Genomic DNA, 23553 nt, shown 5'->3' on the forward strand with positions numbered 1-23553 from the left:
GAAAGACACCTGTCTTCAATTATTTGAGGCCTTTATTAAATAAGTATTGGACTTATTCTGCTTGGCCCAAGTAGGCAAAACAAGGAGCAAGAGATGGAAACTTCAGAGACACAGATTTAGTCTTGATGTCTGGAAAAACCTCCCAACAACTGAGCAGTCTAAAAACAGAAGGGGGTGCCTCAGGAGGTAGAGTTCCTCTTGAAGTAGAAGCCAACAGACCCCTTGCTAGGGACGTTATAGATGGGATTCTGGTCCACATGTGGGTTGGACTAGATGACTAATGAGATCTTCCAAATGAGATTTTGCAGTTTTGTGAAATTATGCTAGGAGAGACAACCATGAGAAGGTTCTCTGCATATCTTCTCTAGGCCCACAGAAGGTTGTCAGAGATATGCAGAGGCAGAGAAGGAAGAAGAAAAAACAAACAACATTTAAAATCTATCATTCTGTTACATAGTGTCAATAGCAAAAGAATCCACATCATATGAAACTTTGGATAAAAATTAATTTTATCATTTTACTTTTTTTTTTTTTTAGAAATCACTAGGGAAGAAAATCATCAGGCACTGAAAACAATGACTGCCCTGTCTAACAGTACTGCCTCATACCCCTTGCTTTCTGAGCCATTAGAAGAATACGTCCAAAGAGGCAACCATTCCTCAAGTGCTATAGCTCACAATGCTGGTGCTGAGTTGGAAGCCCTGTACATCCTCATAGTGCTTGGTTTCTTTGGCTTCTTCACCTTGGGCATCATGCTGAGCTATATCCGCTCCAAAAAACTGGAGCATTCCCATGATCCATTCAACATATACATTGAGTCAGACATATGGCATAAGAAGGACAAAGCATATTTCCAAGCCAGGATTCTGCAAAGCTACAAGGGATGCTATATCATTGAAAACCAGTTTGTGGCTGAACAGCCCAGTATATACATTCCAGAAGAAAAGCCCTTGTCCTAAAGGGTGAGATTTTACCAGAAATCTCATTATCATGTAGATTGATTCAGCTTAGATACTTAAGCACCCTTAGGTGCTTCTCCCCTCTGCCTGGGGACTGGAGGGCGGAGCAATAAACTCCTTTCCAAACCTCTCTTCATAGAGGGCCCAAAGTTGTCCACTGTCTTCATTTCCCATAAACTACTCTGCTTAGTTTCAGTTCCACAGCATGGCCTAGCACCAGGTACTGTCTGGTTGTCCTGTCTCCAGCCCCTACTTTTTTCAGCTTCCTTTTGTGTACTGTTTCTTCTACTAGATTGTAAGCCCCTTTAGGGCAGACTTTCTTTTTCTTATTTGTATCCCTCCCACAGTGCTTGGCACACAGTACTCCCTTAATAAATGTTTATTGACTAGTCACTGTGGAATGGGAAAAATGGAAGCAGTTTTCATTTCTGGGTGACCATCCGGACCTGAAAGTTGGTGCTGTAAGAAAGATTTTAGGGGGTTAGGCTTCCACAGCAGGATAAGAAATTCCAAGAAATTTTGGATAGTCCCTCAACCAATCAGAAAGTATAGCAAACAACTAGTTCCTTAAGAAAGAGCCCAGGAGGGGGCAGCTAGATGGCGCAGTGGATAGAGCATCAGCCCTGAAGTCTGGAAGACCTGAGTTCAAATCCTGCCTCAGACCAACCACTTGACACTTACCAGCTCTGTGACTCTGGGCAAGTCACTTAACCCCGATTGCTAAGCCGGTTGCAACTTGTCTGGTTCAAGGCCGGGGCTTTGACAGGGCAAAGGCTTTTCTCCACTGTGCTTGCTTAATAAGCTTTTTGAATATTAACTGACACACCCCAAGGGCAGACACAGCCTCCATTTTTGAACATGGGACCCATGAAATGGGTGAAGTTAACAGAACATGGAAGAACATGCGATGGGCTGTCCAGGAAGGGTGTAATGCAGATGAACCAGACCAATAGTAGCCTTGATGGGTGGAGTATAGGTCTTACTAACTGTTTAAAAGTTGATTCTACCACTGAACCAGTGCCCACGTGCTACTAAAGTGTGTTGTACCCGCTTTTCTCTCAAGAAGCATAATAAAGGCTTTCCTTCACTCACTCACTGACTGTAGTAAATTTTTGTTTCAGATTTTTCTAACAGGTGCTTCAAACCAAATTATGTTCAGCATTTTTATTCTCGTATTCCTTATACCTGTAAATAATTTGTATTTGTTGTAGTCTATGCGTTTGATGGGTAATGGGTAGAAACAAAGTTAAGATATTTTGTATTTTTGTTTCCAAACTACTTGTAAAATTGTAGCTGAAGTTGTAACTTATTTCTGCCAATAATTTTGGGACCATGGTACTTGCCACAAAACATTTCCATTTCTTTCATGCTGACTTCCCACTCCCAAGTCATAGACAAATCCCAAAAGCAACTATTCTCAAAGTGTGATCTGTGGACCACTGGGACCCTGAAACCCTGTCAGAGGGTCTAGGAGGTGAAAGCTATTTTCATTATAATATGAAAATGTTATTTGTCTATTAAAATATGCCTCCTTTTTTCAACTATATTATATGTGTGAGGCCAGATTTTCTTCATATGTTTCAACCAATATAACAAATTGCAAGGGATTGAATGCAGAAGCAAATATGAGAATCCATTTTCTATGAGAATCAAGTCTTCTATTAAGCCATTTATAGGGTGCTTACTTTAGCAGTATACATACCACAATTGGAATGATATAGAGAAGACTGGCATGGTACCTGCCCAAGGATGATATGAAAATTTGTGAAGCACTCTATATTTTTACTTTCTCTTCATTTATTTTTTTTCAGTCTGTGTTTTCCTTTGTAACATGGCTAATATGGTAATGTTTTGCATGACTGCACATGTATAATCTATATCAAATTGTATGACTTCCTTAAGGAAGGGAATAGGGAGGGAGGAAAGTAAAGAATACAGAACTCCATTTAAACAAAAAGAATGTTAAAAATTTTCTTTACATGTAATTGAGAGAGGCAGTAGATACAGCACCGGTCCTGGAGTCAGGAGGACCTGGGTTCAAATCTGGTCTCAGACCAAACACTTGACACTTACTAGCTGTGTGACCCTGGGCAAGTCACTTAACTCCAATTAAATATATATATGTAATTGAGAAAGAATTAAAATTAAATGTAAAAAAGACAGAGATTTGCAAAATGTGTAAAACAAAGACACTTCTCAATAAATATTTTGTAAAATACATCTATTTTCACAAATACGTGTTATCTATGTTGACATGTAATGGGTTTATGAATGTTATTTTGAATTAATTAACGTTTTAAAAATTGATCTGGTTTAATTTTTAATAATGTAAATACCAATAAACATAGCTCACATAAACAAAAGATCTTCAGAGTCCTTTGTAGTTTTTTAAAATATAAAAGGATCTTAAGACCAAAAAGTTTGAAAACCACTGCCCTGGAGAAATAATACGATAGGTAAGTCATTTGACCTGGGTAAGTCATTTAAATTCTCTGAACCTCAGTTTCTTTATCTCTAAAATAGAAATATCAAAAGCTTCTACTTTACAGGGTTGTGATGAGAAGTAAATTAAGATAACATCTACAAAGCACTCTGTAGATATTAAAGTATATGTAAATATGAGCTATTCTGGCAGAAGACCCCTTTCTACAGGGAAGGGATGAGTGCTAGAGGGGGCAAAAAACTTCTCTAATTCAGTATGTATGATAGTGGGGAGTTAGTTAGTCTACCATTGTAATGCATAGCATTTATCCCACTGCAACCTGAGGAGAGCTGAGCCAGAGGTGGCAGTCCATATTTAAATAGCATGCCATAATACTAGACATCATCTGAAGAAACTTTGCAACCCATACTTCAAAACCCTACTTCAAAAGAATGCTGCTGAGGGTGGAAGGGGAGAGAGGTTGCTGCTGGAAGGAGCTGTCATACCATGTAAGTGAAAGAATCCTTTATCCAGCATGACCCTAACAAAGAAAAATACATTATGAAAAGGGAAGCCATTAAGTTGACCTTTAAAGAGACCCCACTTCTCCAACAATCATCAGGGCTATCAGCAACACAGGATTCTTATGGAGACTAAAATCCCAGGAAAAAAAAAACTGAGACTGCTGTCCTTTAGGATGATATATAATTCAAAAGATGATGAAAGTCAGCCCAAATGCCTTGAGACATAAAAAGCAGTATCTAGGCATTGGGATTCTCCTTCAGAAGGAAAATATGGCTTGAGAATGATTTCTCATATTTGTTTTTGGAGCCAATAAACACTAAAGTCCTTCTCTGATGTATCATTCTGGTACAGAAGTGATGGTGAATTTTTTAAGGCTATCCCAGCAGAGCACAAGTTCTACCAGGTTCTACCATACTAGAAAGGCTGTTTAAGTATGAGCCCAGTAGCATGGATCCCTGTCATTCAGAAACCAGCCTAGTAGGTCATCAGTTCAGAAAAACTTAATATCAGAGATTTCACCATCAAGCAATTAATTTTTCAGCCATAGCAACTTACCTAGTCAATAAGCATTTATTAAATGGCAAACACTGTGCTAAGCACTCAGCATACAAAGAAAAGCAAAAGGCAGTCTCTGCTCTCAAAGAGCTCCTAACTAGACTCTTCGTATTTGAACTGCTTCTTTTTTTGGATGCTTCAAGTATTTTTTCTTTAATATGGGAGTTCTGATTTTGGCTATGACATTCCTCAGACTTTTCCTTTTGGGATTATTTCAGGAAGTCATCAATGGATTCTTTCTATCTTCACTTTGTTAACTGGTAATTTGGGCAGTTTTCATCAAATGACTTCTTGAAATGAAGTGTCCAGCCTTTGTTTTATAAATCATAGTCTTTAGGGATTCCAGTGATTAATAAATTATGTCTCAAGCTATTTCTAGATCTGTTATTTTACATAGCAAATATCTTGCATTTTCTTCTATTATTTTACTGTTTTGATTTTTGTTCAAGTAGTTTTTGCTGCTTCTTAGACCAATTGGTTTTTGTTTAGTCTATTCTAGTTGGGTTTTTTTTTGGTGAGGCAATCGGGGTTAAGTGACTTGCGCAGGGTCACACAGCTAGTAAGTGTTAAGTGTCTGAGGCTGGATTTGAACTCAGGTCCTCCTGACTCTAAGACCAGAGCTCTATTCACTGCACCACCTAGCTGCCCCTTTAAATTTCTTTCTTTTTTTTTTTATTTTTAGGCAATTGAGGTTAAGTGACTTGCCTGGGGTCACACAGGTAGTAAATGTGATGTGTTTGGTCTGAGGCTGGATTTGAACTCAGGTCCTCCTGACTTCAGGGCCAATGCTCTAACCACTGTACCACCTAGCTGCCCAGTCTATTCTAGTTTTTAAGGAGTCTGTTACTTGGATTAGGTTTGCTACTTTCTTTTCTAAGCTGCTTATTCTCCTTCTACTACGTCTTTTCTCAAGAGCTTTTATGTATTTATCCATTCATTCATCTATTTATGTATTTATTTTTTAGCACTTGCCTAATTTCTTTTAATTCATATAGTCCTTGTGGAAAATCTGTTTTTTTCCCCCTTCCTTTGAGTCTCTGCCTGTAGTTTTTACAGTCACTCTCTTTTCAATTTGCAATGATTTTTTCATATTGGTCAATATTTTCTTTGATTTATTCATCACTCAAGTTTTGTTTTCTTTATTGGGGCTTTATGTCAGGGCTAGGATCTACCCTGTGCTACAATTTTGGGTGGGGTAGTCAACCTTCCTTGGCCATTTCCTGGGTCACCTGGGTTTTGTACTAACCTCCACCTCCCGGGATTAAGGCCCCTGAACCTTCAGTTCAGAGCACAGGATCTTCAAGGTCCTATCTATTATTGCAAGATAAGTTGCCAGGAACCTCAGATCTTCTGGACCTGGGATATCCCAGTCTAAGTGCTTCTAGTTGCTGCTACGCCACTGACACTTCCTGTCACTTCCAGGGTTCTAACACCAAAGCTTTCTGATCATTCTGGATTTCTCTTTGGGGCACTCTCTATTCTTCTTCTTCTTTTTTTTTTAGGCAATTGGGGTTAAGTGACTTGCCCAGGGTCACACAGCTAGTAAGTGTGTCAAGTGTTTGGTCTGAGGCCGGATTTGAACTCAAGTACTCCTGACTTCAGGGCCGGTGCTCTATCCACTGTGCCACCTAGCTGCCCCTAGCACTCTCTATTCTTACTGCCTCTTCATTTCCCACCAACTGCACTCCTTGAACTGGACCCCACCATATCCCTGTGCCTGCTAGCTTCAGTCTCTTACTTTTTACCCACCCTCTGCTTTTCAGCTTCTTTTTAGGGGTTATCCTCCCTCCCCCAAAGATTGTAAGCTCCTTGAAGGCAGGGATTATCTTTCTTTCATTTATATGTCCAATATTTAGCAAAGTACCTGGCACAGGGAGGTACTTAATAGATGTCAATTGACTACCTGACTGGATACAGTGCGTCTCAAGCTATACAAGTACCTTGCTGATTCTTGCAATTGCAGACCTCTCTGTGCTTGTACTTGCTTTGCTGACAATCCCTTTTCTTATTGCCCTTGGGCTTTTAGACAACTTGTGAGTAGAAGTCACTTACTATAGTTTCTCTTTGAATTTCTTGAGAATTATTCACTCTTGTTTGAACTTCAAATTCTTGCTGGAGTAGGTATGTAGGAGCTGGGTCATCTATTCTCTGTTCAGGAAGTTTATACCACTGACTTTACATACTACTTACTGTTGCTTGTGGGCAAAACTTGCACATCTTTTGACTTATGTTTTAGAATCTCTGAAGATGGAGAGACTATAGATACTAATAACTAGTCTCGCTCTTACCTAAAAAGAAAACTTATCACATAGCTACATCAGCCCATAGAGATGCTAAAAGAAACATATGACAGTATGACATCTGAATGACAGAGAAATCTTGGTGTTCGTGGGAAACACAAGTTAGCATATTGATGAAAAGATATTCTATCCCTCATTGTAAAGAGACATGCTTCTTTACAAAATAGCCCCAAAGATTGCTGGGGGCCTGGTAAAAACAATGAACCTCAACCAAACAAGTAGAGATTGATGGCTATATGTCTCATCAGAATCTAAGTGAAAGAGACTGCTTACTAGGCACGCAAAGACTGTTTAAACCAGATAACTCAGAAATGGACATTTCAAGTGAAGAGGATGATACAGAATATATCCAACAACTAGTTCAAATGATGGGAGAGGAATGAACCCAGAGGAAACACCTGTTTCAACTAGACAGATTCTTAGGGGACAGAAACATCCCATTTGCTCATTTAGTATATTTCTCTTTTATTATTTTCTTCTCTTCATGCTTATTTATTTTCTATTAGGATTCTTTGTGTATTGTAGCTACATTAGTTTGTTAGCTGTGCTTGTTTGCTGTGTATAGTCTAACAAGTAGGAAAGTGATAAGATCATAGAGCTGGAAGGGACACAAGAGGCCATCTAGTCTAATTCCTTCATTTTACAGATGAGAAAAAAAGAAAGCAGAATCAGGAGGAAACTGTATCCAGGAGGAAGATGTGGTCAACAGAGTCAAAAGCTGCAGAGAGGGCAAAGAGAATGAGGACAGAGAAAAGGCCATCAAATCTAGCAGTCTGGAGGTCATTGGTTACCTTGGAGAGAGCAGTTTCAGTCAAGTGTTAGAATCAGAGGCCAAATGGCAAACAACTAAGAGATGAGTGGGTGCTGAGGATGTGGAGGCAATGGTCATAGGAGTTTGGCAGTAAAAAGCAGGAGTCAGAGGATAATAGCTTGAGCACATGGCAAGATCAAGTGAATGTTCTCTAAGGACAGATTAGATACATGTTCGTTTTCAAGTAGTGTGGAAGGAGCCATAGATGGGGAGACAGTGAAAATGAGAGTGTTCAATGGAACAAGCTCAAGAAGGCTGGGGAAGAGATGAGATTGAAGTCACAAGTAGAGTTATTGGTAAAGAGTTCTACCATTACTACCCTTTCTCAGAAATTGCAGTAGGGAGGAAAAGGAGGATTACAATGCAGAAGAGTTTTCCATTGTGAAATAGAGAAGATGATGGTACACATGACAGACGGACTAATTTTCTCAATAAAATAGAGGGCAAGAGAAATAGTAGGTGGAGAGGCTTGAGAAGAGAGGAGAAGATTTTGGATAGCTGCCGATAGAACCAAGATAGAGAGCTAATGAAAGAAGAATAAAAGCTTTGCCATTAATCATTGGAGGTCTAATTGAAAGTATACAACTTAAATTTGTTGCTAGACCTCCTTCAGCAGTGTAGGAAGAGGGTGGAGAAAAATGAACAGTTGAACTTGTAAATTACAGAGTCAAGAAAAGAGAAAATATTGAAGTCAAAGCAAGACTTGGAGAACATCAAGGGTTAGAGGGACTGAAGATTGTGATGAGAAATAAAAAAACAGACTGAGGAGTGAGGCAGATGGAAAAATGGAAGGATGGAAAATCATGATCAGAGGGAAATCTCAGTGCCTAAGGTCATTAAAGGTAGCACAGTCATGAATAATGGCAAGATCTAAGATGTAATGATTATATCCATGAAATGAATGGATCCATGAAATGAATTAGATCCATGAAATAAAAATCCCTGTGTGTGGCTAACATGAAGATGTAGGTCATAGCATTTGAGGAGACTGATGAACTAAGAGGTCATGGTATTAAAAAAAATGCAAGGTATTATAAGAACAACATCTACCTTACATGGGCTAAGCTGTGTTTTTCCTTTAAAAGAATGATAACCACCACTGAGAGTTAATTGGCCCTGAAGGCAAACCCTTAGCTATAAAATAGATTCCTGTTGGACGAAGAACAAAAAGTCAGCCAGTTAGGAGTTAGTTGCTACTCCTTCAGGTTTGACCAGTGTGTCATGACTGACACCAAGACAAGGAAGCTTCATTCAAATGAATAACTGTTCTATCTTTGCTGAGTATTCTTTCCATGCTACGGCAAAGTGAACTTCCTTTTGTTAACTGCTGGATGGTCTATGAGTGTCTTCTTCATTATAATTCTGAACCTGAAGAGCCAGATCAGCCTGAGTCAGACCCAGCCTACACACATGTATTTTGAATCCCACAAGTATTAAGGAAGGGTGTGGAATAAATAGAAACACCATGAGTCAGCTGTTGTACTCCTTAAGAAAGAAGGGGAGTGACTTGGAGGTCAGGAGAGTATAGCAATAGGAACCTCAATGGATTGATGGATTGGTGGATCAAAGAATCAGTGGATGGATATAAAACATTTCAAAGAATAATTGGTTACTAAGTAATAGTGGCAAAGGTAGGTTCTAGAAGGATCAGTGGGGAACAAGAAAGATGCCAATATTTTCTGCTGGGTCAGTGTATATATAGGAGATATGAGAGAAAGAGTAACCTGGAGAGGGTGACCAGTTATGCAGATGACATATAAGAAGATTGATGACATATAAGATAGAGGTTGGTGTGATATCTATAGGGACAAAGCTCCAGGTGGCACTTTGGAAAGAAAAGAAAAGGAAGGGTCGAAATCACCTTGATGGGGATGATAGCAGAGGGAAAGGTAGTAAGTAAATAGGGTTGCTCCTTAGCAGTTGTCACCTCCAAGTTTTAAGGATTATGGAAGCAGATGGTAGTAGTTTGCTAGCTGTAGTATGAGGAATGTGTTTTAATGGAAGCTTCACTGTTCAGGTTGTATAATAATGAAGGATAGCATTGAGGTGGGCATTTGCTCTCTGAATACTTGGCAGTGAGAAATTCAGACTGAGAGTCTGGGGATAAAAATTATTATCATTATTATTATAGCTAACATTTACAGAGTGCTTATTCTGTGCCAGGCACCATTCTAAGCACTTTATAATAATTTCATTTGATCCTCACAGCAACTCTGTGAGGTAGGTGCTATTATTATCCCCATTTTATAGGTGAGGAAGTTGAGGCAAACAGAGGCTAAAATGACTTGCCGTGGGTTACAGAGCTAATGGATGGCTGAGGTCAGATTTGAACTCAGGTCTTCCTGACTCCAGGCCCAGCATTCTATTCACTGTGCACTTGGCTGCCAAGTAAATAACTTATGTCTACAGCAAATGGACTGAACTCACATAGAGGGAAAGCTCCATATACATGGTTGCTGTAAGGATCAAATCAGATAATACATATGAAGTGCTTTGGAAACCTTAAAGCAATACATACATGTTAATTATATCACTATTATTATTATCCCAAGAAGGATCAGGCATATTCAGAAGACATTACACATATGGAGAATTCACTTGGCTCTTGGTTGGGCCTGCTGAGAGTTACCCTGGTCTAGGCCATGTTAGTCCTGCCAAGAAAGGTATCAAGTTTTTACAGAACTAGACTTATTAAATGCAGGTCTCCATTGGTAATAACCTGAGGCCTGCTTACATACTCCATGTATTTCTCCACTGTCCTTGAACTGAGAGAGTATATCTCAAATTCACATTAGTGGTTTCTCTGTAGGTTTCAGTGTGATATCAAATAACTAAATCAAATTACTATTTGCTAATAAAGGGTGGGTGATGAGAAATGAGAAAAATACATGTTTTTCTTTGCCTTTAAAATGGGATTGAACTAGATAGCTCTAGGTTTCATTTAGCTCTGATATTCTAATATTCTTTGAGCACACACTATAATATTTAGAGCATAAAAATCTTAGAGGACACAGCGTCATTCAGTAGCAGAGCTGAGATTCAAAGCTGGGTCTTCTGATTGTAATCCTGTTCTATTTCCATCATCCTAGCAAAATAATATTGCACAAGTGAGCAGGCTTATGGGTGAATTAAATCACACCTAACTGCAAAAGAGGTCAGGGGGAAAAATATACTAAGCCTGTCAATTGCAGTGTTCAGTCAGATGATTATGACCTGCCAAGTACTAAGCAAGTAGGTAGGACCTGATCCTTGAAAAAAAAGTGGTAGAAGAGACTTCTGGCCAACATGGCTGCCTAAATGGAGAGAGGTCATCCAGATCTCCCATATATCTACTCCAATCCAAAGCAGACTAAATAATCATTAAGAAATACAATGAGAAAATATAATAAATGATTTCTTCCACTCCATAACTGCACAAATCATCAGAAGTCTATAGTAAATAGGAAAGGGAAAAACCCACCAATGCAAACAAAACCCAGACTCTCAGCCCAACCAGCAAGAAAACAGAAATGTGTAGCCTGCAAGGCTCTGTGTACAGAGGCAGCAACAGCAAAGGGCTTTCTGAGAAAATCCTGAGAAGGTCAGAAAGTTGGGACCTTGGAAGCCCAGGAGAAAGGCAGCAAACAGAGCACCATGGCAGCTTCATATTGGAGAGGCCAGGCACCCAGGGTCTGTAGTCTATAGTAGTCTATTCTGAGACATCACAGAGATTCAGGATTCTGAAATTCAATGATTGAAATGGCTGTAAGAACAGGAAATAGAACTCAGCAATGGATTCCAGGAGACCCAGGGTAAGACTAAACAGCACTGACTACTGCATCCAAAAGCATAGCAGAGGTTCAAGCCCGGTCCTGGCACAAAGCCGTGGTTCAGGAACTAAAGCTGAAGGGATAAATAAATCAAAGAAAACCCTAACCAGTATTAAATAACATTAATAATAATACTGTAGTTCTAGAGATCCCACCCACCCAGAAGGAAAGAGTATCTTTCCTGGCATAGTGAAAAGAGTATACAAACGTAGAAGAAGGCATGGGGGGGTGGTGAAATGTGAGGGCAGAGCAGGCATTGGAGAAACCTCACTCTTATCTGAAATGGGCAAAGGAAGGTTGAACACATACACAAAATTTGGCATGGAAATAGATTAAACTTAACGGGAAAATAAGTAAGGATGGGAGAGGGATGTAAAAGGGAGAATAATCCTTGGAGGTAATAGCTGCAAGCAGAAAAAACTTCATGACCCTGAAAGGGGTACTTAATGGGGGAAAAGTGAAAAGAAAAAAAAACCGGAGAGCCTAAGGAGGTGTCTGAGACAATTAGGGAATGGCTGAACAAACTTTGGTATATGAATGTAGTGCAATATTATTACACTGTAAGAAATGATGAAAGACAATTTCAGAGAATCCTGGGTGGTATGACCTGATGCAGAGTGATGTGAAAGGACCAAGCAGAACAGTTTATAAAACTGTTGTAAAGACAACAACGTGGTAAAAAAAAAATTAATTTTGAAAGATTTACAAATTCTGATTAATTCAGCTACTTCTCCACAGGAACGAGGATGAAGCTACCTAATAAATGATTGAATCAAGGTTCAGAAAGTGACATACATTTTTGGACGTGGCCACTCGTGGATTTATTTACTTGACTGTGCTTATTTATTACAAGGATATTTCACCCCCCCTTCCCTTTTCTAGGTTTTTAAATGGGGGGGTGGTTAGGGGTGGAAGCAATGTTGGCACATGAGGAAATGGGTAGAAATGGTAATGCCAAAAAACAAACAAACAAGAGAAAGAAAGAGGCTATTGAAACTCTCTCTCTCTCTCTCTCTTCTCTCTCTCTCTCTCTCTCTCTCTCTCTTCTTTTTGTGTTTTGCTGCATGTGTGGAAATGCTTTTTTGTGTGTTTAAGTTCGCAATTTAAAAAATAAAATTAAAATACAATATTGTGCTGTTCCTGTCTTGAGCACTGAAGTGAGTAACTGAGCAACATGCAGGCAATGGCTGCCATCTAGGGGCCACCCAGTGAAGGATATTTCCAATGTCAATCCTGTAAGGAACAATTGAAATTCATTTGTGTGATTAAGAGGAAAGGCTAGCTCATTATCTGAGAACACATGAGGTGAGAAGTTCATATACAAACTTACCTAGGAATCAAACCCCCAAGAAACTGGTGAGCTGTTTTAGGCTAGAAACATCCTTAAAGAGCATCTTGTCCAAATGTCTTATCATATTAAATGCAATAATTTTACCCCCCTTAGGGGCCATATATATTTAAACTCATTAAATATGTTTAAGGTGGAACTAAGTTCATTTAAAAGATTACAAAAACATCAGTCTTACTCTTATAGCTCTGATTGTGTCCACCTCCATCCCCAGGTTGTGCTGGAGGCAAAAATTCATCTTCTATCCCTTTAATATGAAGTGTCTCCCCCAGCTTTCCTATGGGGCCATCCTAGGATTGGTAGTCCCAGAGAGACAACATTCTCTCTGCTCTGAGAGAAGAAGGGACTGCTTAGAGCAGGGGTGGGGAACATTTATCCTCGAGGCCACATGAGGCCACAAGTGTGGCCCAATGACTGAATCCCAACTTTACAGAACAAATCCCCTTAATAAAAGGATTTGTTCTGTAAAACTTGAACTCAGTCAAAGGGCTCCACCCAAGGACCTGGAAGGCCACATTTGCCCTTGAGGCTGCAGGCTCCCCACCCCTGATTTAGAGTGTTAAATCGAAAGGAAAATTTGGATTGCACTGAGACTTTGAGCTAGATTTTGACAGAGGAGCGATTGAACTCAGTGAGAATGTTGTATCAGAAGCTGCAGCTACAGTGCTGTGCTGATTGAGTTCCTGCAGGCATCTTGAGATGCAATAGTAAGTGACTTGGAGTAAGGACTTCGTGTAGCCAGTTGACTCCAACATTCCACTCAATGAAGCAAAGGACTTGGACTGAAGCTGCTCATTGTAACCACTCCCGTAGGAACTGAGTTAGAGCTGTGAAAGATTTTATTGCCCCTGATTTTATCTTGTACTGTCTGATACTAGCAGTAACCTCTGTATTATTTTTATTGCCTATTTTTGTTTCATATAAGAATGTCTACGATTGATCATAAATATTTTATCTTGCATATCTGAATTGCCAAGAAAGCACTGAAGGATGCCAGTGACTAGTTGGAAATGACTGCACAGAATTTAACTGGGTCATAGATCTGAACCTTCTAAACAATTTGGGTTTTTCCCTTACTGAGGGATCCTTTAAGCTGTATGTGTGAGAGGATCTTAAAGCAATTGTTTTTATATTTATAAATCTTTATTTATAAGCTCCTAAAATAGCATAGAGAGAGATCCACATGGACCAGCATCCTAGGCTAAAGAGTGAGCTATTATTATAACTAGAGTCAAGTGTCTTAGACCTCAGGCACCTCAGGCAAATCTCCCATGCCTGAGTAAGTGATGGAATCGAAGCAGGGACCAAAGGAAACGTCACATCCCAAGATTGCCCATAGGAAGAGAAAGGTGTGGTCTGGAATCTACTCCTCTTCTTTCCTTTTAGGAGGAGGGATTTTTTTTTTGGGGGGGGAATTTTAAAAAGAGCAAGTGATTAGCCAGACCTGGCTCCACATTGGTACCTGCTGTTTGTGTGTGAGTCTGTACACCATTCACAGAAAAACAAAACAAAACATGTTTTAAGTATCAGCTTAAACAATGAAGAAAAGAAATATGGACTATTATAAAGGTTCGAGCTCCCAATTTCTGGTTACAGTCATTTGTGCATTTAGGAAGGGGATTTCTTAGGTTTCCTTTACTCTCCTCTTTCTCCCAGGCTTCCTTGCTCTCTCAGTGGGTAAACTGGAAGAAGATATTCAGTCCAACAATGAGAATAAATAGTACCCCCAAATCAATGAGGAAGCATAGTTTTTATTAGTTCTTGCCATTTTATCTGATACTTTCTGTTTCTGCCTATCAAAACCATAGTGCCATAGCTGTTGCCTTTCCTGGACCAGATGGAATCTCACCTTTTCCTGGTTTAGTCATTTTGACCCTTTTCTCCTCCTTCCTTCATCTTTTCCTCCTCCTCATCTGTCTCTGGAGGTTTTGTAGTTCTCCATCTGGCCACCAAGGACTAGAATAGAATGAACCTATAAATGCCCATGCTCTTCTAGTCTCCTTATTCCTCCAATTCTTGTCTCTCAGGAGGGGTCATTGCTACCAAAAGGGAATATTACAAATACGAGGTTCAAAAAGGAAAAATCACTTTCCTAAGGTTACTTAGCTAGTAAGTAATAAATCTTGAGCCGAGGTCCTTTAAACCTAAAGCCACTGATCTTTCCATTATGTTGAAATTAAGGATGCATATCATTACTAGGAATTTGACTGCAAAAAGAAGAAAAGATAGAGAATGGGGGCTTGAGGAGATAGTAAAGTCAAGTGAAGGTTTTATTAGGATGGGAACTATTCAGTGGGAAGAAGTCCAGGCAAGGCCCACAGGAACTAAAGCAGCTAGCAGTTTCATGGAAAGCAGAGACTGATGGAAGAAGCAAATTGAGGGGCATAGTAGGTGATTAATTGGACTCCTATTTTATTCCAATCACTATTAATCAGTTTGATAGGATTCCACAGGGGCAGTGATTGTAAATTCTGTATATTAGACCCCAGAGCTATGAACAGCAGATTGTAAGTTCACTTGCTTAATCATAGGAAGCTAACAAGAGGATCTCCACCCTTGTTTTCCCTTGTTATGGTGACTAAGCCCAGTGTGACAGAGGTGACTCAATGACATGGAAAGTCCCCCGGCTATTTTTGTTGCTCCTCTATCCCTCATTATCCCTCTATTGCCCAACATGGGGAGATGGCTATGAGCATTTGGCCAACAAGTGACTCTGTTTGCTGATGAGTGGCCTCCCTTTCTATTGGCCCATCAGCCCATATAGATGTTTTGATATCTGTGGACCAGCCATCCCATGGGTCTGCTCATCAATTCAGTAGGACCTCCTGAAAGGTCAAAATAGGTCTGTCAAAGTCTGCTCATTGGCTTGTTTGTCAACCAATGGGAACCTGTATTTTGTGTAGACCTTCCTGGAGGATCAAGGTCAAGATCCATCAACTAATGAGGCTCTGTATTTTTCTGTGCTTCATCTGTACTGTTTGGGTATTAAGCACTATAAAACTAAGGCCCTGGAGGAAGGGGTTACCTCAGATCATGAGGAAGATCCAAGGTCTAAATCTTTGAAGGGAACAACTCATGATTCAGTCCCTTTAATAAATAGTTAATGGCTTGGAGCTCTACCTCAATGGTTTTTCTTGAAAACTGGACAATTTTGGACCCCACAGGGGAGAGATAAATCATCTAAAGCTAATACCAAGAGTTGGTGCAGTATATAGTTTTAAAGATGTGTGTTAGAAATGAACTTTGGGGGCAACTAAGTGGCACAGTGGATACAGCTCCAGGCCTTGGAGTCAGGAAGAACTGAGTTTAAATACGGCCTCAGACACTTGACACTTACTAGCTGTGTGACCCTGGGCAAGTCACTTAACCACAATTGTCTCACCAAAAAAGCAAAAAAAAAAAAGAAGAAGAAAGAAATGGACTTTGTAGTACTATCTCCTTATACAGTCCCTCTCCAACATCATCTTATTATGTTGGAGGAGAGACACTAGAATCAGGGCAGAAATCTCTCAAAAGATGAGTCACTGATTCAACTGTAGGAGTATGACAGAGGAGCATGGTGAGGGGAGACTTGAGGCAGGAAGACTAACCAGAAAATTATTGCAATAGTCCAGGTGTTAGGTGATGAGAGGTTGTACTAGGGTGATGGCAGTATCAGAAGAGAGGAGGGGGGCATATATAAAAACTGTTAAGAGGAGGTAGAAATGACAAGATTTGGCAGAAAATTGGCTATGGGGGTGGGTGGGTGGGTGAGAGAGTGAGAAATTAAGGATTCAAGGTCAATGATTGGGAGGGTGGTGGTACTCTCCATAGTATTAGGGAAGTCAGGAAGAGGGGATGGTTTTGGGGGAAAGATAGTGAGTTCACTTTTGGATGCATTATATTTAAGATGTCTATGGGATATACAGTTCTAGATGTCCAATAGGTAGTTGGAGATGTTAGGCTGGAGGTCAGAAGAGAGATTTAGGCTGAACAAATAAATCTGAATATACCCTTCCATAGAGATGTTCATTGAATCCGTGGGAACTGATGAGATTACCAAGTGAAATAATACATAGGTTAAGAGAAGAGGGACCAGGACAGATTCTTAGGTAATTCCAATGGTTAGTAGGCATGACCTAGATCTTCATCTAGGTCCAGCAAAGAAGATTGAAAAGGGGTGGTCAGACATTTAGGAGGAGAACAAGTAGAGAACAGTGTCACAAAAACCTAGAGAGAAGACATTATCAAGGGCAAGAGGATGATTGACTGTGTTAAAGACTGCAGAAAGGTCAAGAAGAATGAAGATTGAGGAAAAAATCCATTAGATTTGGCAATTAAGAGATTATTCATAATTCTGGAGAGTGACATTTCATTTAAATGATTGGAAGGTTGGAAACCAAAGTGTAAAGTTAAGAAGATAGTGAGAAGGAAAGAAGCGTCAACATCTTTTAGAGACAGCCTTCTCAAAAAGTTTGTCCAACAGGGAGAACAGATAAAGGATGATAGCTGGAATGGGATCAAGAGAGAGTTTTTTGAGGATGGGGAGAAGTGGGCATATTTGTACACAGTAAGGAAGCAGTCAGTAGATAGGGAGTGATTCAAGATCAGTGAAAGAGTGGGGGAGAAGGAGACAATGAGCTGGAGAAATCAGCATGGAATGAAATCACTTGTGCCTATTGAGGGAAGTACCTATCATTTATTATATAGAGAAATATCTATTTCCCACCCCATAAAATTGTATATCCTTCAGGGCTATGTTTTAAACTCCCCCTCCCCTTTTTGTCTCAACACTCTACATTCTTGGTAATCTCATCAACTCCCATGACTTCATGTAGATGAATGTCAAGTCTATCTATCGAGTCCAAATCTTTCTCCTGAAATCCAGTTCCAGATTTTCAACTATCTGTTGGAATTTCTCCCATATATACTATGAACATCCAAACCCTAAAATGTTCAAAGTAGAAATCATTATTTCACTAAGTAGAACTGCTACCAAATATTAGGACCTCTTCTCCAACAAGGTGTCTTACATGAATGTGTTAAGATCATACAAAATTCCTTGATAGATGCTACCCCAGAGATAATTTTGTTTCATGATCCCACTCTGCTACAGTTTCCTCAATTATAAAATGATGAGACTAGATTCCTTCTAATTCCAAGTCTACAATCTTTTTCTGCAAAAGGCTGTTTGGTTACTTGGTTATAGCACCTTCTCCCCACAGGGTGGCAGAGCAACTAGCTATATAATATAAATATTATCTAGGCTAGTTATATCCTTAGCACTTGTATAGTAACATCTACTTAATTACATGCTCTCCACATTCCAGACCTAATCTTGAATTTAGTATAATTTATGGTATATTTATATTATTGATGTAATTATAGAGCCTGGACTGAGGTTTACCTTTGTTTTTACAAAATCTTTCTTCAGAGAGAGAATACAAATTAATGGTACACATAGGGAGAGCGCTTGAACTTATTAAGATCAACATTTTCAAGTCCCTACATGAATCTGCTCCAACAGAATTATCCTGTCAGACAATATAAAGTCTTGGAGGGCAGGGACTCCTTTCTCTCCCGTCCTTTTCCTCCTCCCCTTGCCCTTCTTCCTTTTTCTGGGGTTAAATGGGTTACTCTAGTCCCATTGTTGGGGGCTGAGTTACATTTTATTCCTCCAGTACCCTGAGATTCTCCCTTCTCTGTCTCAGACTTGATTTCCCCCCCCATTGTATTCCCTGACAATTTTCCGTTTAACCTCTTAACAGTTAGATTAGCTTTTACAAAGGAATATAATGTACCATATCACTTGTACAGCAAAAATAAACATTTTACCCCAACACCATGGGGGCATTCATCTCAGTCTCTGGACAGAGGAGAAGAATAGGTAAATAACTCACTCAGTTACTATATAGAATTAGTTTTAAATAGTTTCAAGGTCAAAGTTCCCAAGGACTAGCTTCCTGGGACCCTGGCTTCTCAACCCTTCCTTAATGGGCTGGTTTCAACATCTAGCCTGAAATTCTGGTGTCAAGTGAACAAGTCCTGTACTTTTGAATTTGGCTGGCAAAGACAGAGAGCTTGTACTAGGCATGTAGTTTAAAAGTTGCAGGCGGATCCAGCTATGCAGCCATTGGAAAGTGGTGACTCTCAACCACATGGTAAGCCAACACAGAAAGTCCATTAGCATACACCTGTCCTCCTGTCTCCCAGAAGCAGGACCCTGATATCTTCCATGCCTCCATCTTAGGTGATCTGGGCAAGTAGGATTTTATTGTATTGAATTTCTATGTGAAGAATTATTATATTGATTATAAATTCTTATCTAATCCATCACTGTTAGCTTACTTGGTATTATTACATGTATTGAAACTAACAAAAGTGACTTTTTGGGGGGAGGGGCTAGGCAATGGGTAAGTGACTTGCCCAGGGGCACATAGCTAGTAAGTGTTACATGTCTTATGTCATATTTGAACTCAGGTCCTCCTGACTCCAAGGCCAGAGCTCTATCCACTGTGCCACCTAGCTGCCCCAAAAGTGACTTTTAAAAATATTCTATAATTTAAATGTTTACAAATCAAATTGACTTATTTCCAATTAATATAATTTAATTAGTGAGGTTTTCTGTCAACTATTTGTTGAAGGAACTTACAGAAGATTTGTGTAGAAAGACAGGTTATACAAAAGGTTTCATTCCATTTCAGACATTCAATTGCTGCTGCTGAACCAAGCAAATGGAATTCCCTTATTTCCTTACATGGTATATAACACTCAAGTACCCAACTATTGCTAGGTTCCTAGATCAAGAACTCTTATTCTTATAAAAGGGACTTGCCTTACTTAACTTAGTTCACCAAGATTTCCACTCAGACCAAACTCATGAAGTCAGAAGCTACTAATACAGCCACCTTTTCCACAATGGTTATATTGGGGCTTTCCCTGCTGTTGAAAGTATAAACTTCCCTGAAATCTCCTTTTCTTTGCATTAACAAAGTTATTCTAGCTATTGCAGTTGTGGTCTTTGTCTCATTATTCCCATAGTTCCCTGAATCTGAACCCTCCACAGTCAACACTATCACACGATCAGCAGCTCATCTCGGTTTTGATTCCACTGAAAGTCAAGCCTCCACCAAGATAAAATGATCCCCAGAAATCTCATCAGCATGCAGATGAACTCATCTTTGATATTTAGCAACTTCTCTCTTTCCTCAGTTGCCTCTCCCCTCTGATTAGAGGGCTGGAGGGTGGTGCCATAAATTCTTCTCCTACTTCCTTTATAGGGGGCTCAGAAGTCTCCATATAATTTTGTTTTCACTCAGTGGTCTGCTTGGTTTTGACTCCACAAACATCATAACCCTGTGCTAATACCACATAGTTCCCTCCCCCTTGTTAGCTTCTTTTTGTGTATTTATCTTGCCCCATTTGATTGTAAGCCCCTTGAAAGTAAGAGTTGTCTTTCTAATCCCTATTTGTAACCCCAGCTTTTAACATTTCCTGATATGTAGCAGATGCTTAATTAATGCTTATTAAATTGGATAGCCTACTGTAAGAAGGATATAGCATAACATAATACATAACACAAGTGTTTTCATTTTTTGTTGGTTTTTTTTTTTGAGTAGATTTTTTTTAGAAGGTCTTTACCCTCCAAAGATTTCATTCATCTTCCCAAAGAGTAATCAGGGTTGGTTGGATGATCCCTTTGATAGAAAATAGGCTTTAGATTTTAAGTTTCCAATTTAACTTTGCCATTTCAGTGAAAAGACTTTGGTTCCAGTCTCATTTCTGTGACCTGTTAGCAGTCACTGGTCACTTTAAAAGCAAGTCACTAAACTTATCTGAGCCTCAATTTCCTTATCTGTGAAATGGAGATAATACACTTTATTGTGAGGAGGAAATGAAGTGATGTATCAGTGTATTTAAATGGGGAGGGGGACATAGAAAAGAGCTGTAAAATTGTGATTTCAATGGAGGAATTGAGTTAAGTAAAGCTTTTTGCTATCTTTCCGATGGAGTGATGGCACATGGGCCCATAAAAGGAAAAGACTATGTCTTTGAAAGCACTTCCTGAATTTTCCCCATACATTTCCATAGCCCAAGGCATCTGGCCCACCTCAGCCCACCTAGATCACTTAATTAGCTTACTTGACAGTCCTGTCACTGTCACTCTTAGCCCATCCCAGAGTACTTAATACTTCTTTCACTATTGCACCTAGCCCAGCCTGGACTACTTACCACTCTTAATCCCATCCAGATCTTTTCACTGTCCCTTTTTTTTATATGAGTATCAATCTCATTCCCATTAAGTGCAGATTTGCTAGGAACTCTGCCCACTCCTACTGGCATTACAATAAACCTTGCCACCTTGAATGAAAGAAGGCTTAAGTGCTTAAATTCTTTCCAGGCAGGCTCACCCTGTACCCTGACATTTCCAGTTTCCCAGCAACCCCAAACCATGTGATTGGGATTCTGAGCACCCCAAACTGCATTATCTCTACTTTTCTCCTTATTTGCTTTTCTGATCACTATCTTCTTATTTTCTCTTCTATCTCTTTCCTCTCCTTTTCAACGTGTTTCTTTCCTTGTAGCTTCATTATATCTCTTGCCTCTACCCCACTCTAAAATCTGGGGAGGAAGAGACTTATCTTAACTCAACTGTATAGTTCTCCCAGTTCCAAAAACAGCTCCTCCAACTTCAGCACTATATCTATTATGCTGTGTTGACTCTCACTGCGATGCATTAGAAATTACCCAAACTCAAAAGGATGAAAATCCCACAAATACATCCCTTCTCCCTAGAATCTTTTACCTATTTCTACAGTTTGGTTTTAAATTGTCCCTGAAATTTTATATAACCCTTATATCAGATGCTCCCTGTTACAATGAAGTTCCAGTGCATACACTGAGCAACTTTCAGTTGTTTGGTTCCTTTTTGCCACCCACATTGAACATGGAAACTCCAGTGTCTGGATTCCTCAAGAGAAACCGTCAGTTCCCCTTATGAGCTCTCAGGGTCATATAACTTCAATGCACAGATCAATTTTATTTACATAGCAAAGGACTTACATCTGAATCTGTATAGAGTCATGAGAAACTCTCATGGTGATCCATAAGGAGAGTCACCTTCTCTGCTGCCCCAAGACATGTAAAGTGCTGAGAGAAATGATTATTAAATAACACATTATTGGGGAGATACAGGGATTTTTTCCCTTCCTATAGCCTCATTCTCTACTAGGTCAAGCCAGCATCTGAAAGACATTGCTGATAATGAGAAAGGATAATTTTCTCCTCACTCTTGTTCAGTCAAGTGGAGGAATCCATTATGTTCTACTTGGCCTTGGGAGATGCTTGGGGGAGAGATATTTTGTCTGAATCAGAGCTTCTTAAACTTTTTTCCGTTTGTGACTTCTTTTTGAGTTTTGACAGCACTGGCATTGCATGGAATGCCAACATGCAGAAGTGCAAAGTGTGCATGCTTTGTGTTCAGAACCAAGGGTATAGTGAAATTGCACAATGCAACATGAGCAAGCACTGCCAGAAATACCTGGTGTTTGATTTTGAATCAATTTTTGGTCATTGCACATTCAGAAACCTTTTACTGTTGCCAAAATTTTTAAGAACCCATATGGTATTCAGACTCACAGTTTAAGAAGTGAAGGTTAGATTGCCGAGGCCAGGGTTATCTGGGAGCAAGAGTGATCAAAGTCACATCCTTCCCAGACCCTCATTAGCATAGGTCTACCTCTCATTATAATATTCATTCTTCTCATTAATTGTTAACCAATCAGAGTTGATTGCCACCCTTAGGAACACCCATGTTCATGGGTTCCATGAGGGATCTTTGGTTCAGGAGAGACAGCCAAATCACCAATCTCATTAATTATTAATTATTCCATTAATAATAATTTCATTAATAATTAATTATCTACTAGCAATAGATAATAAAATGATTAATTACCCAGAAATTACGTCTCTGGAACTTTTTATACATCACAGTACTTAGAGAACTCCCAGAAAAAAAGGAAGGCCAATTTGTATTCTTTCATGCCAGCGTCAGTTGCTCTTTTTGCCTGCAGCTTTATCTTCTCCTAATGGTGCTCTGCCTCACTGTTGCCTCCATAGCTGTCAGTTGTTGCTCTGTAACACATTGTTCATTTTCCAGCCTCCTCTGCTCTGCTCTGACAGTCATACAATAACAATCATCAGTGCTAGTTAACTCTCCTTCCAGATACTTGCTAGCATTTGGTCCATGGATTGAACATAGGCTCAAAGCAGTTTATAGCTCTTTAACACATCTACAATATTGAATGACTTGGGCCTAGTTTCATGTTCTATAGTTTTGAACTGAAGTCCCATGGCCCTACACACTATACACATGCTCTTTAGGTGACCGTGGGAATGTTTCTTTTTTTGGTTGTTGAGGTCAGAGTCGGGAGAGTGGTTTGGGTGTGAAAGAATTCACTTAGACTTCTCTTTTAGCCATTGGAGAGCTTTATTAACGTGAAAGCACATGGACCTTTACTTTAGCAATGTGGTTGAGTGAAAGGTACTAATATTTGGGGGAGACTAGGCCTACATAGACAGAAAGCTATACAGTCAACAGATGTTCAGGATGACAATGCAGTTTTAGGGTTTTATGGTGGTTAAAGATTAAGAACAGGCCAGGGAGGACACAGGTTAAAGATTAAGGACAGAGGGGACACAGGATAAGGGAGACAAAAGCAATTCTTTTGGTACAAGTTAAGAAGTTTTATGGTATTTCAATATAAGGGGAAATAAATGGACTTTAGGATGCTCTCAAGTTACAGAACAGGCCTCCCCTCAGGAAGGGCCTCACAACCCTTAACG

At 39.6% G+C, this 23553-nt stretch overlaps 1 protein-coding gene and 1 non-coding gene across 2 annotated transcripts; both read left to right on the forward strand.

The window, feature by feature from the left end:
* The first annotated feature begins 551 nt into the window (after positions 1–551).
* KCNE1 (potassium voltage-gated channel subfamily E regulatory subunit 1) lies at positions 552–3266 on the forward strand. The gene has a single exon (XM_078146067.1). It carries the CDS (start codon positions 576–578, stop codon positions 957–959), a length of 384 nt encoding a protein of 127 aa, XP_078002193.1. The 5' UTR covers positions 552–575; the 3' UTR covers positions 960–3266.
* LOC144454607 (U6 spliceosomal RNA) lies at positions 2641–2743 on the forward strand. The gene has a single exon (XR_013483125.1). It is a non-coding gene; the product is annotated as a U6 spliceosomal RNA (small nuclear RNA).
* Positions 3267–23553: the final 20287 nt, after the last annotated feature.

This window comes from Phascolarctos cinereus, unplaced genomic scaffold (genome assembly GCF_003287225.1).
Source record: "Phascolarctos cinereus isolate Bilbo 61053 unplaced genomic scaffold, phaCin_HiC Scaffold_726;HRSCAF=1367, whole genome shotgun sequence".
Lineage (NCBI taxonomy): Eukaryota > Metazoa > Chordata > Mammalia > Diprotodontia > Phascolarctidae > Phascolarctos > Phascolarctos cinereus.

Excerpts from the sequence above, each read along its gene's own strand:
- KCNE1 (XM_078146067.1), top strand. The coding sequence starts at position 576 with ATGACTGCCCTGTCTAACAGTACTGCCTCATACCCCTTGCTTTCTGAG.